Source organism: Pseudoliparis swirei, chromosome 5 (genome assembly GCF_029220125.1).
Source record: "Pseudoliparis swirei isolate HS2019 ecotype Mariana Trench chromosome 5, NWPU_hadal_v1, whole genome shotgun sequence".
Taxonomy (NCBI): Eukaryota; Metazoa; Chordata; class Actinopteri; order Perciformes; family Liparidae; genus Pseudoliparis; species Pseudoliparis swirei.
This window is the reverse complement of record NC_079392.1, coordinates 1,172,279-1,184,778: the sequence shown is the minus strand read 5'-3', so window position 1 is coordinate 1,184,778 and position 12,500 is coordinate 1,172,279. Positions and strand designations below refer to the sequence as shown.

General features: G+C 43.5%; 1 protein-coding gene across 1 annotated transcript; it reads left to right on the top strand.

Moving 5' to 3' along the window:
- The first annotated feature begins 881 nt into the window (after positions 1 to 881).
- On the top strand, positions 882 to 10,809 carry LOC130194402 (prostaglandin G/H synthase 2-like). The gene is made up of 10 exons (XM_056415411.1): positions 882 to 1,012; positions 1,941 to 2,057; positions 2,146 to 2,289; positions 2,375 to 2,518; positions 2,953 to 3,134; positions 3,770 to 3,853; positions 5,681 to 5,927; positions 6,692 to 6,978; positions 7,070 to 7,217; positions 9,470 to 10,809. The coding sequence occupies exons 1-10, from the start codon at positions 958 to 960 to the stop codon at positions 9,877 to 9,879; spliced, it is 1,818 nt and encodes a 605-aa protein (XP_056271386.1). The 5' UTR covers positions 882 to 957; the 3' UTR covers positions 9,880 to 10,809.
- The last annotated feature ends 1,691 nt before the right edge of the window (positions 10,810 to 12,500 follow it).

The following is a 12,500-nucleotide window of genomic DNA, read 5'->3' as shown; positions in this document are numbered from 1 at the left end:
ATAACACTATTATAATGTACTAAAGTCTTATTTCTTTATGCGGTGTTATCGAATGTTCTCAAGAAGACTGAAGTAATAATGAATTTAAATTTAGACAACACATGGTGTTCATGGAGTACATTTAATCATTTAAATTACATTTTCAATTCAGTTTATTCCCAAAATCACAAATCACAACCTCCCCTCAGAGGGCTTTACAACCTGTACACATAGACATCCCTGACCTTTGACCTTTAACCTTTGACCTCACATCGGATCAGGAAAAATTTCAAAAAAATAGAAAAACCTTTATTAATAATGTTAATTACATTTCCTCATTAGAGGAAACATACAGGTGTAATGTAGAATAAATCAGTACGCATGCAGTCCAGCTGTATTTACATCAGAGATTTAATTTGTTATAATCCTGTCACTATATCTTGATTTAAAGTCCTCTGGTGGAAATGAGGAAATAATAAATAATTATGATGTTCAGAGGAAATGTGTCTTTAATATTAAAATAAAAAAGTGGCTTCAATATGAAGCACTTAGGATACAACAATTACAAAGTAAAGAAACACCAAATACAAATGAAAGCTTCACTTTCAACATGCGTTATGAATTAAATGTGAATATTTCTATTGAAACAGAAGAAGTCGGCTTTGTGCCCAAACTACACACACACACACACACACACACGCACACACACACACACACACTTACGAGGAGAAATGCAGGGTAATGGAGATTGTGAAACACGGAATACTCCTCAGGTATGTGGCGCTGTATTCATATCCGCGTCTGCATCATTAAACACACGCATGACGTCACCCCTCCTCGCGCATATGTACCGGGCTCCCGGCAGCAGGTTGGCATTCACAGCGCGAGGCTGTACGCGACTCCACCGACAGGAAAGGAGAGAAGAAGAAGAGAAGAGGAGGAAGAGAAGAAGAAGAAGAGGAGAAGAAGCGTGTGGATATGTCGAGGCTCCCGGTCGTGGTGTTCCTCTCGGCTCTGCTTCTGCTCTGCGAGGGTGAGTCCAACTAAATCAACTTTAAATATCTTTTATTTAAAGTTTATTTTAACTGCTTCATTCGCTTTTTTGGACTTTTTAAAAAAATGTTGTGTATTTTAATTTGAGAAGTTATAGTTATAAACCACGCGACGTGTTGATGTTGGCTTTTACATGTATATTATTAAGCTTTTACATGTATATTATTAAGCTTTTACATGGATATTATTAAGCTTTTACATGTATATTATTAAGCTTTTACATGGATATTATTAAGCTTTTACATGGATATTATTAAGCTTTTAAATAGATATTATTAAGCTTTTAAATTTAGATTATTAAGCTTTTACATGTATATATACATGTAAAAGCTTAATAATATATGATTAAGCTTTTACATGTATATTATTAAGCTTTTAAATGGATATTATTAAGCCAATAAACACCCGTTACAGCTGTGTGCGGTCGTCCCCGTAACCGCAAGGTTTCCGGTTCGATCCCCGCTCTCCCCCCATTAGTTGCATATTGAGCTGCCCTTGAGCAAGGCACTGAACCAACAGTTGCTTCACCCATCCTTAGCAAGAGAACAGGAAAGATAACACATTTCATGTGTATGTAACTTTATGTCATATGACATAAGATACCTTTATTATAACTGAGCTGTTTATTATATTACAGCGGATATCGTATTTCACTTTTAGCTTTTTAATAAATAAAAAAAAGTTGTACATTTTAAAGATAAATGTGGCTTTTAAATGGATATTATAGCCAATAAACACCATTACAGTATATATGTAATAGCTGAGATGTTTATTATATTATAGCGGAAAGAATATTGTAGAGTTTTTTCTAGTTTTTCTCGAGTTTTTCTCTAGTTTTTCTCTATATTCAGTGACACGTTGAGTCTTTCCTGAAGTGAGAACTAACTGTCAGTCCCGTCGTCTCCTAGGCAACCCGTGCTGCTCGGTGCCGTGTCAGAACCGGGGCGTGTGCACAGCGTTTGGACCTCAGAACTACGAGTGTGACTGCACACGCACGGGTTACCATGGACACAACTGCACAACGCGTACGTACGACAAGTGAACGCGACACACGGATTCATTTACTATCGTCAATTTTTGTTAATTTATTAATTTCCCTCGTGTCTCTTGCAGCTGAATTCCTCACCTGGGTCAAAATCTCCCTGAAGCCGACGCCCAACACCGTCCACTACCTGCTGACCCACTTCAAGGGCTTCTGGAGCATCATCAGCAGCATCTCCTTCCTCCGAGACGCCATCATGACATACGTGCTGACGTGTGAGTGTGACTGAAGATGAAGATGAAGATGTCCACGTTGGGCATCGCGTAGTCGCTCATCGTGAATCCTCTCCTCCCGCTGCAGCTCGATCCCACCTGATCGACAGCCCTCCCACCTTCAACGCGGATTACGGCTACAAGAGCTGGGAGGCCTACTCCAACCTCTCCTACTACACGCGCACCCTCCCCCCCGTGCCGGAGGACTGCCCCACCCCCATGGGAGCCGTGGGTGAGTCGCGCTCGACGCCTTTTCTTCTTCACTCTCGGGAGGAACCGGTTCTGTTGGATTCTTGAGCGCCGAGCGAGAGGAGCCGCTCGGCCGCGCCGCATTTAAATCACGAAGTCGGATCGGAAAAGCTGCTTCTCGTGCGAATGAAAGTAAATCGTCACGTAATCAGAATCAGAATCTTGTACGACAACATCAACAACAACAACAACAACAACAATCAAGATAAGAATATGCGTGTTAAGATAGAGGATGAAGTGCCCAGGCGGGCGGGTTTCAGAGCGATAACCAGGGGAAGTTATTGAGTTTCCTTCAAGGTGAACCGTGTTGTCTGTGTCAGGGGTCAGCGGGGCCGTCTCTCAGTCAGGGGGTTGCCGGTTCAATCCCCGCCCTCGGTGTCAGTGCGTTGTGCTGACGGTGCCGTCGTCTCCCCGCAGGTCACAAGGAGCTGCCCGACGCCAAGCTGCTGGCCCAGAAGCTGCTCCTGAGGAGGGAGTTCATCCCCGACCCGCAGGGCTCCAGCCTGATGTTCGCCTTCTTCGCGCAGCACTTCACTCACCAGTTCTTCAAGTCCGACATGAAGAGAGGACCGGCCTTCACTCTGGCTCAAGGGCACGGGGTAGGAGGCAGCGGCAGACAGTCCAGACGGATTGGTTTCAAGTTGTTGTTTTTTTGTTTGATGTACTCTATCGTTTAAAAGTTTGAGGTCATCCTGACAGTTTGGTGTTTTCCATGAAAACTCACTTTTATTTATCTAATGCATATAAAATCTAGTCAAGACGTTGAGGTTATAAATAATGATGTTTATAGTCAATATTAATGTAGTTCTTCTTGAGGCTCAAAGGAAGGCCAGTTCTATAGCTTCTCTCAGCAGCATAACTGTTTTCAGCTGCGCTCACATAAAAAGGGTTTAAAGGGTTTTCTACCCCTCCGCTAGTCTTCTAAGGCGATAACACAATGTACCACTAGAACACTGGAGATGGGCCTCTATACACCTCTGGAGAGACTTCACTAACACCAGAGAATAGTCATGTACACATTAACATGTAGAGAGTTTATTTATGATTCATGTAATGTTATCTTTAAAAACAGTGCTTTGAAGAATAAGGGCATTTCTACATGACCCCTAACTTTTGAACGGTCGTGTGTATATAAAAGAAACAGGACTTTAATTAATTTGCATATTTAAGGTTTCATTAATTTGTGAATGAATCATTTTGTATTCATGGCGTTATTGTTTTTGTTGTTTTTAAGGTGGACCTTAACCACGTGTACGGAGACAACCTGGAGAGACAACACAAGCTCCGCCTCCGAAAGGACGGCAAGCTCAAATATCAGGTAGATGGACAGATTCATATTCACCTGGTCACATGACATCTATTGTTCATCTGGTCACATGACATCTATTGTTCACCTGGTCACATGACATCTATTGTTCACCTGGTCACATGACATCTATTGTTCATCTGGTCACATGACATCTATTGTTCATCTAGTAACATGACATCTATTGTTCACCTGGTCACATGACATCTATTGTTCATCTGGTCACATGACATCTATTGTTCACCTGGTCACATGACATCTATTGTTCATCTGGTCACATGACATCTATTGTTCATCTGGTCACATGACATCTATTGTTCATCTGGTCACGTGACATCTATTGTTCATCTGGTCACATGACATCTATTGTTCATCTAGTCACATGACATCTATTGTTCATATGGTCACATGACATCTATTGTTCATCTGGTCACATGACATCTATTGTTCACCTGGTCACATGACATCTATTGTTCACCTGGTCACATGACATCTATTGTTCATCTGGTCACATGACATCTATTGTTCATCTGGTCACATGACATCTATTGTTCATCTGGTCACATGACATCTATTGTTCATCTGGTCACATGACATCTATTGTTCATGTGGTCACATGACATCTATTGTTCATGTGGTCACATGACATCTATTGTTCATCTGGTCACATGACATCTATTGTTCATCTAATCACATGACATCTATTGTTCATCTGGTCACATGACATCTATTGTTCACCTGGTCACATGACATCTATTGTTCATCTGGTCACATGACATCAATTGTTCATCTGGTCACATGACATCTATTGTTCACCTGGTCACATGACATCTATTGTTCATCTGGTCTCATGACATCTATTGTTCATCTGGTCACATGACATCTATTGTTCACCTGGTCACATGACATCTATTGTTCATCTGGTCACATGACATATATTGTTCATCTGGTCACATGACATCTATTGTTCATCTAGTCACATGACATCTATTGTTCATCTGGTCTCATGACATCTATTGTTCATCTGGTCACATGACATCTATTGTTCACCTGGTCACATGACATCTATTGTTCATCTGGTCACATGACATCTAGTGTTCATCTGGTCACATGACATCTATTGTTCACCTGGTCACATGACATCTATTGTTCATCTGGTCTCATGACATCTATTGTTTACCTGGTCACATGACATCTATTGTTCATCTGGTCACATGACATCAATTGTTCATCTGGTCACATGACATCTATTGTTCATCTGGTCACATGACATCTATTGTTCATCTAGTCACATGACATCTATTGTTCATCTGGTCACATGACATCAATTGTTCATCTGGTCACATGACATCTATTGATCACCTGGTCACATGACATCTATTGTTCATCTGGTCACATGACATCTATTGTTCATCTGGTCACATGACATCTATTGTTCACCTGGTCACATGACATCTATTGTTCATCTGGTCACATGACATCTATTGTTCATCTGGTCACATGACATCTATTGATCATCTGGTCACATGACATCTATTGTTCATCTGGTCTCATGACATCTATTGTTCATCTGGTCACATGACATCTATTGTTCATCTGGTCACATGACATTTATTGTTCATCTAGTCACATGACATCTATTGTTCATCTGGTCACATGACATCTATTGTTCATCTGGTCACATGACATCTATTGTACAGATAGAACACACAACAAAGAACAACAATGCAACCATTTAAATTATCATAATTATTAGAGGATTTAAATTATCATAATTATTAGAGGACATTATGGAGGCAATTTAAGAACTCCGTCTCACGGTAACTTCCCAACCCTCAGATCCTGGACGGAGAGGTGTACCCGCCGACGGTAAAAGAAGTGGGCGTCGACATGCACTACCCCCCCCACGTGCCCGACGCCCACCGCTTTGCCGTGGGCCACGAGGCGTTCGGCCTGGTGCCCGGCCTCATGATGTACGCCACCTTGTGGCTGCGCGAGCACAACCGGGTGAGCGGCGTGCTGCAGGACGTCCACCCGGACTGGGACGACGAGCGGCTGTTCCAGACCAGCCGGCTGATTCTGATCGGTGAGTCCACCGCCACGACCACGGAGGGAAGAGCTGCGGGCGCAGAACGAGATATTAATAATGTTGTCACGATGGTTCATTAAAGGAGGAAGTTGTAGTTTTACCGTGAGGAAACACGATGTACGAGAAAGAGAAAGTTTTATGACTCTGAATGATTTAAAGATTCCCTCCGACGTGTTTCAAGACAGAATAAAAGACTTATTTATTTGTCTGATATAGATTTTCAAGAAAAACATTAAAAGTTAAAAAGTCGTGCAGCTTCTCCCTCATGGAAATATTCATTTATCAATGACAAATATTAATATATTGATATATTAAACCCCTGGACAAGATGTCTGCTAATCCTGGAATATATTCTCATTGCACTGAATCTTTTAAATTACAAAAAGATTTTAATACAAATTAGAATTGGAGATGGACTTTCAAAATGTATAATATTTGCTTGTCAATGTATAAAGTATTTTTGCTCAACAAGGTTAATCCTAAAATCCTAAAATGTATTCTTATTGGATGTAAATGAGGAAGCTTTCAAGTTTCCTCATTAAACTTAATTTTAAAAAAAATATTTTAATTTACTTTACATTTTCTCATGGTGGTCTTTTCTTTATCTTTAATTTAATTTAATTTTTTTAAATTATTCTTTTCTATTTTATTTAAGTTTTGTTGCGTTCTTAAAAAATTCGATAAATAAAAAATCAAATAATATTTTTTTTTCAATTACAAAAACCAAAAGGTTCTAAAAGTCTAACTTCTGCTCCGTGTAGGCGAGACCATCAAGATCGTGATCGAGGACTACGTGCAGCACCTGAGCGGTTACCACTTCAAGCTGAAGTTCGACCCGGAGCTGCTGTTCAATCAGCGCTTCCAGTACCAGAACCGCATCGCGTCTGAGTTCAACACGCTGTACCACTGGCACCCGCTGATGCCCGACAGCTTCCGCATCCAGCGGCGCGACTACGGCTACAAGCAGTTTGTCTTCAACACCTCCATCGTCGCCGAGCACGGCATCGGGCGCCTCGTGGAGTCCTTCTCCAACCAGATCGCCGGACAGGTACGACCCGAGCGCAACTTCTGACCCAGCTCGTAGCGGCGCCGTCTCTTTGAGAGCCCGGTCGCTCACGCCGCCTTCGTTCTGTCTTCAGGTCGCCGGCGGCCGCAACGTGCCCAGGCCGATCATGCACGTGGCCGTCAAGTCGATCGAGAACAGCCGGAGGATGCGGTACCAGTCGCTGAACGCCTACAGGAAGCGCTTCTCCATGAAGCCCTACAGCTCCTTCCAGGACCTCACAGGTGAGCCCAAGGTCACAGAGGGACCCACAAGTGAGCCCAAGGTCATAGAGGGGGGAACAGGTGAGCCCAAGGTCACAGAGGGGGGACCCACAGGGGAGCCCAAGGTCACAGAGGGGGGACCCACAGGGGAGCCCAAGGTCACAGAGGGACCCACAAGTGAGCCCAAGGTCATAGAGGGGGGACCCACAAGTGAGCCCAAGGTCACAGAGGGGGGAACAGGTGAGCCCAAGGTCACAGAGGGGGGACCCACAGGGGAGCCCAAGGTCACAGAGGGGGGACCCACAGGGGAGCCCAAGGTCACAGAGGGACCCACAAGTGAGCCCAAGGTCATAGAGGGGGGAACAGGTGAGCCCAAGGTCATAGAGGGGGGAACAGGTGAGCCCAAGGTCTCAGAGGGGGGAACAGGTGAGCCCAAGGTCACAGAGGGGGGACCCACAGGGGAGCCCAAGGTCACAGAGGGGGGAACAGGTGAGCCCAAGGTCACAGAGGGGGGACCCACAGGTGAGCCCAAGGTCACAGAGGGGGGAACAGGTGAGCCCAAGGTCTCAGAGGGGGGACCCACAGGGGAGCCCAAGGTCACAGAGGGGGGAACAGGTGAGCCCAAGGTCACAGAGGGGGGACCCACAGGTGAGCCCAAGGTCACAGAGGGGGGAACAGGTGAGCCCAAGGTCACAGAGGGGGGACCCACAGGTGAGCCCAAGGTCTCAGAGGGGGGAACAGGTGAGCCCAAGGTCACAGAGGGGGGAACAGGTGAGCCCAAGGTCACAGAGGGGGGACCCACAGGGGAGCCCAAGGTCACAGAGGGGGGACCCACAGGTGGATTCAACCACGAATAAAAACTCCGAACAACAAGAATCAAGAAAAAACTTTTCTTCAGGAAAAGAAAAGTATAAAAATACCACAAGTAAAACCACGAGTAATACCACAAGTTATATAAGTAATACCACGAGTAATACAATGAGTAATATCAAGAGTAATATCACAAGTAATACCATAAGTTATATAAAGTAATATAAGTAATATCATAATTTATTTAAGTAGTACCATGAGTAATATCATAAGTAATACCATGAGTAATACTATAAGTATCCTATAAGTAATACCATGAGGAATACTATAAGTATCCTATAAGTAATATCATGAGTAATATCATAAGTAATATAAATAATATCATAAGTAATACCATTGAAGTGCTACATTACATTTCATGTCATTTAGCAGATGCTTTTATTTTGAAAGAGGGAAAGTGGCCTTTGGCCCAACTGCTTGCAGCAGTTCTTCTTCGTGAGTTTGAATGAGACGGATCTTCAGATTAAAGTCAAGAGATCAGCGACAGTGAAGAGATGATGAGGAGTTAGTGGCTAAGGGTCCAGCTGCTGAGGAGGAGGAGGAGGAAGAGGAGGAGGAGGAGGTTAGAAGAGTATTCTGAAGCCCATCCAGGCCGGAGAGAAGTAAACAAGGAGTCATCACAGGGAGCGAGGAGTAAACAGGAGAGAGGCGCCTCCTGCTCCACGGCGTCAGGAGGAGGATTTAACGAGAATTAAAATAACTTTATGTTCACGACCGCTCAAAAGTTTTCCATGAGAACTCACAATGTTATTTTCTTAAATTAATTTAAAATTAATATAAAAGTCAAGACATTGAAAGCATCTTTGTGTACTAGAAAAGCGCTATAGAAGTCTAAATTATTATAATATTATTATTATAATAATTATTATTGAAAGGTTATAAATAATGATGTTTATAGTAAATATTGATGTAGTTCTTCTTGTGGCTCAAAGGAAGGCCAGTTTTATAGCTTCTCTCAGCAGCATAACTGTTTTCAGCTGCGCTCACATAAAAAGGGTTCAAAGGGTTTTCTACCCCTCCGCTGGTCTTCTAAGGTGATAACACAATGTACCACTAGAACAGTGGAGATGGGTCTCTACACACCTCTGGAGAGACTTCACTAACACCAGAGAATAGTCACTACACATTAACTATGGAGAGAGTTATGATTTAATGTGATCTTCATTGATAAAAACAGTGTTTTGAAAAATAAGGACATTTCTACATGACCCTAAACTTTTGAACGGTCGTGTGTGTGGAGAAAATAAAGTGTGTGTGCGTGTGAGTGCTTGTCATAAGTCGACACACACTCGGCTACTATCTGGGCTGCATTGTCAAAACATCCGTCGTGTTTAGACTAGCGAGCTCCGCAGCTGCCGGGCGCCGGCGGCCAGAGAGCTGACGCCATGTTTGTTTCCCCAAAGGAGAGAAAGAAATGTCCGCCGTGCTGGAGGAGTTCTACGGCCACGTGGACGCCGTGGAGCTCTACCCGGGCCTGCTGGTGGAGAAGCCCAGGCCCAACGCCATCTTCGGGGAGACGATGGTGGAGATGGGGGCGCCGTACTCCCTGAAGGGCCTGATGGGGAACCCCATCTGCTCCCCGGAGTACTGGAGGCCGAGCACCTTCGGCGGCGCCGCCGGCTTCGCCATCGTCAACGGCGCCTCGCTGCAGAGGCTGGTGTGCGACAACGTGCGGGGGCCCTGTCCCGTGGCGTCCTTCTCCGTGCCCGACGAGAAAGACTCGGGGTCCGTCATCAACTCCGGCGCGTCCCACTCGGGCGACAGCGACCTCAACCCCACCGTCGTCCTGAAAGAACGAGCCGCCGAGCTCTAGGCACTTTCACTTTTTTTTTTTGATACGGATATTTTTTGTAAATTTATATTTATCTATTTATTTGTTTTATTTATTGTCTGCTATTTATGACACGGAATATTTGTATAATGTTATTACCTTCGCATTGAAAATGCGGAAGGTTATGTTTTGATCGCCGTGTATTTATTTATTTGTATGAGTGTTACTCGCATAACTCAAAAAGTATTAAACCGAATCGCATGAAATTTGGTGGGATGATTGGTTATTATCCGGGGACCATTTGATTAGATTTTGGGATCGATCGGGTCAAAGGTCAAGGTCATGAAAAGGTTAAAATCTTATTTTTACCATAGCGCAGTCAATTTTTATCCAATTGGCATGCAACTAATGCCAAAATGTTCATAATTCAATGCCCAATCTTGTGATATGCGAAGGTATGCGCTCTACCGAGTGCCAGTTTTGTATATTTTACTTTGATTTTTTTTTTTTCAAGAACGAAAAAGGTTAGTTTACAGTTCATAACGACACGCTGCGTACTTCACATTCCTGATAACTGCTCGTCCTCTGATGTTTACGGTTGTCCCACTGTGTGTGTGTTTGTGTGTGTGTGTGTGTGTGTGTTCTCAGTGAAATAAAGACTGACCTGGACTCACTTGATCACGATGTACCTGAAGCGTGTTGCTCCGGGTGCTTTAATAATGTCTTTAATAACTCATTGTCATAGAATAGAATAGAATAGATCAGTTACATTCCTCATCTGAACTCATGCTCTGTACTGTATACATTACATGTTTGTACGTTGTAGTTGTTGTAAAGTTTTGACGAATAAATGCTCCGGGAACACGGAGATCATTTCTCAGAAACCAACGTTGTCATTTTCATTTTTGTGACTCTTTAAATAAATTGTTCACTTTTATACTTTCTGAGAAAACAACAATAGAATCACCAGGATCAAAGTTAAGGTGCTTAATCATAATTAATGATTATTAAGCTGATCGTATGGCAACGAGGGAAAGAATACAATGTACCAAGAAATGATCATAAAGAATGTTACAGTTGTTTTATTAAATACAACATATATATATTAGGGCTGTGAAACGATTACAATTTTTAATCTCAAGACAGGCAAGAGCTCCGAGAAGAGTTGCTGACGGGAGGGGGGGGGGGGTGCAAGTGACTTTTTTTCGTCCCGATGTGCGCGCACACGCCGGCATCCGAGCTCTGCGGCGCGCGAGACGGAGATCGGAGTCGTGTTAACGCGACACTAGAGACAGAATGACACGCTGCTGGAGAGACGACCAACAACAGACGGACTGGAAGCTCATTCTGCGCATGCGTTAAATGCGTTAAAAAAAACTAGTTAAACCTGTAATTTAATTAACTGAGTTAACGCGTTATTTTTCACAGCACTAATATATATATATACTGTATATATATATTTATATATATATATAGATGATAGATGATAGATACATAGATAGATGGATGGATGGATACATGGATGGATAGATGGATGGATAGATAGATGGATGGATGGATGGATGGTAGATGGATGGATGGATAGATAGATAGATGGATGGATATATATGGAAAGATAGATAGATGGATGGATGGATGGTAGATGGATAGATGGATGGATGGATGGTAGATGGATAGATGGATGGATAGATAGATGGATGGATGGATGATAGATGGATAGATGGATGAATGGATGATAGATAGATGGATGGATGGATGATAGATGGATGAATGGATGATAGATAGATGGATGGATGGATGGATGATAGATGGATAGATGGATGGATGGATGATGGATGATAGATGGATAGATGGATGAATGGATGATAGATAGATAGATGGATGGATGGATGATAGATGGATAGATGGATGGATGAATGGATGATAGATAGATAGATGGATGGATGGATGAATCTTCACTTTGAATTCCTGAACTTTCCCTTTTGGGGCTCATCAGTTCAACATGAACTCACTCGTCGTGTCGTGAGGCTAAACGTACGATGGAGTTTCTGTGTGTCGCTCTGTGTGAGACATGAAGCCGGCGTGGGTTGGATAGATAATAATAGATAATAATAGATAATAATAGTTCATAACGTAACAACATAACTGCAGCCGAGCGTCTTCCAGAGAGAAGGTGGCGAGGCGGAGAAGACGTAATGTTGCTCTACCCCGAAAACTTTCCATACTTCACAGAGGAGCTGCTGGGAAAGGATGCAGAGGATCTTACTGAACGTGAAGATCATCACCAACACAGGAAACACGGCTCAGCACGGGGACGCGTGATTGGTCGAGCCCACCGGCCCCAAATCAAACATGGAGGAAGGAATGTTGACGTGACTGTCAGCACAGAGCGGTGAGTCAGGCCGCGGGCATCGGCCTCTAAACACAGACAATGACAGCCACAGCTACACACACACACACACACACACACACAAGCGAGACTCTCTCATTCCCTTCCCCCTATCCACAGACACCTGTGGTTGTCTTTCTCCCAGGACCTTTCAAGGCTATCTCCATGGCAACGACCATCTTGCGGACTGAGAACTTTGTCTGTTGTGGCCTGGGGGAGGACGACATACCAGAACACGCACACACGAACTTTCAATAATACTGATTGCATTCAC

Excerpts from the sequence above, each read along its gene's own strand:
- LOC130194402 (XM_056415411.1), top strand. The coding sequence starts at position 958 with ATGTCGAGGCTCCCGGTCGTGGTGTTCCTCTCGGCTCTGCTTCTGCTC. Across the intron at positions 2,058-2,145 it reads TGGACACAACTGCACAACGC|CTGAATTCCTCACCTGGGTC; the intron begins GTACGTACGACA and ends TGTCTCTTGCAG. Across the intron at positions 3,854-5,680 it reads ACGGCAAGCTCAAATATCAG|ATCCTGGACGGAGAGGTGTA; the intron begins GTAGATGGACAG and ends CCCAACCCTCAG.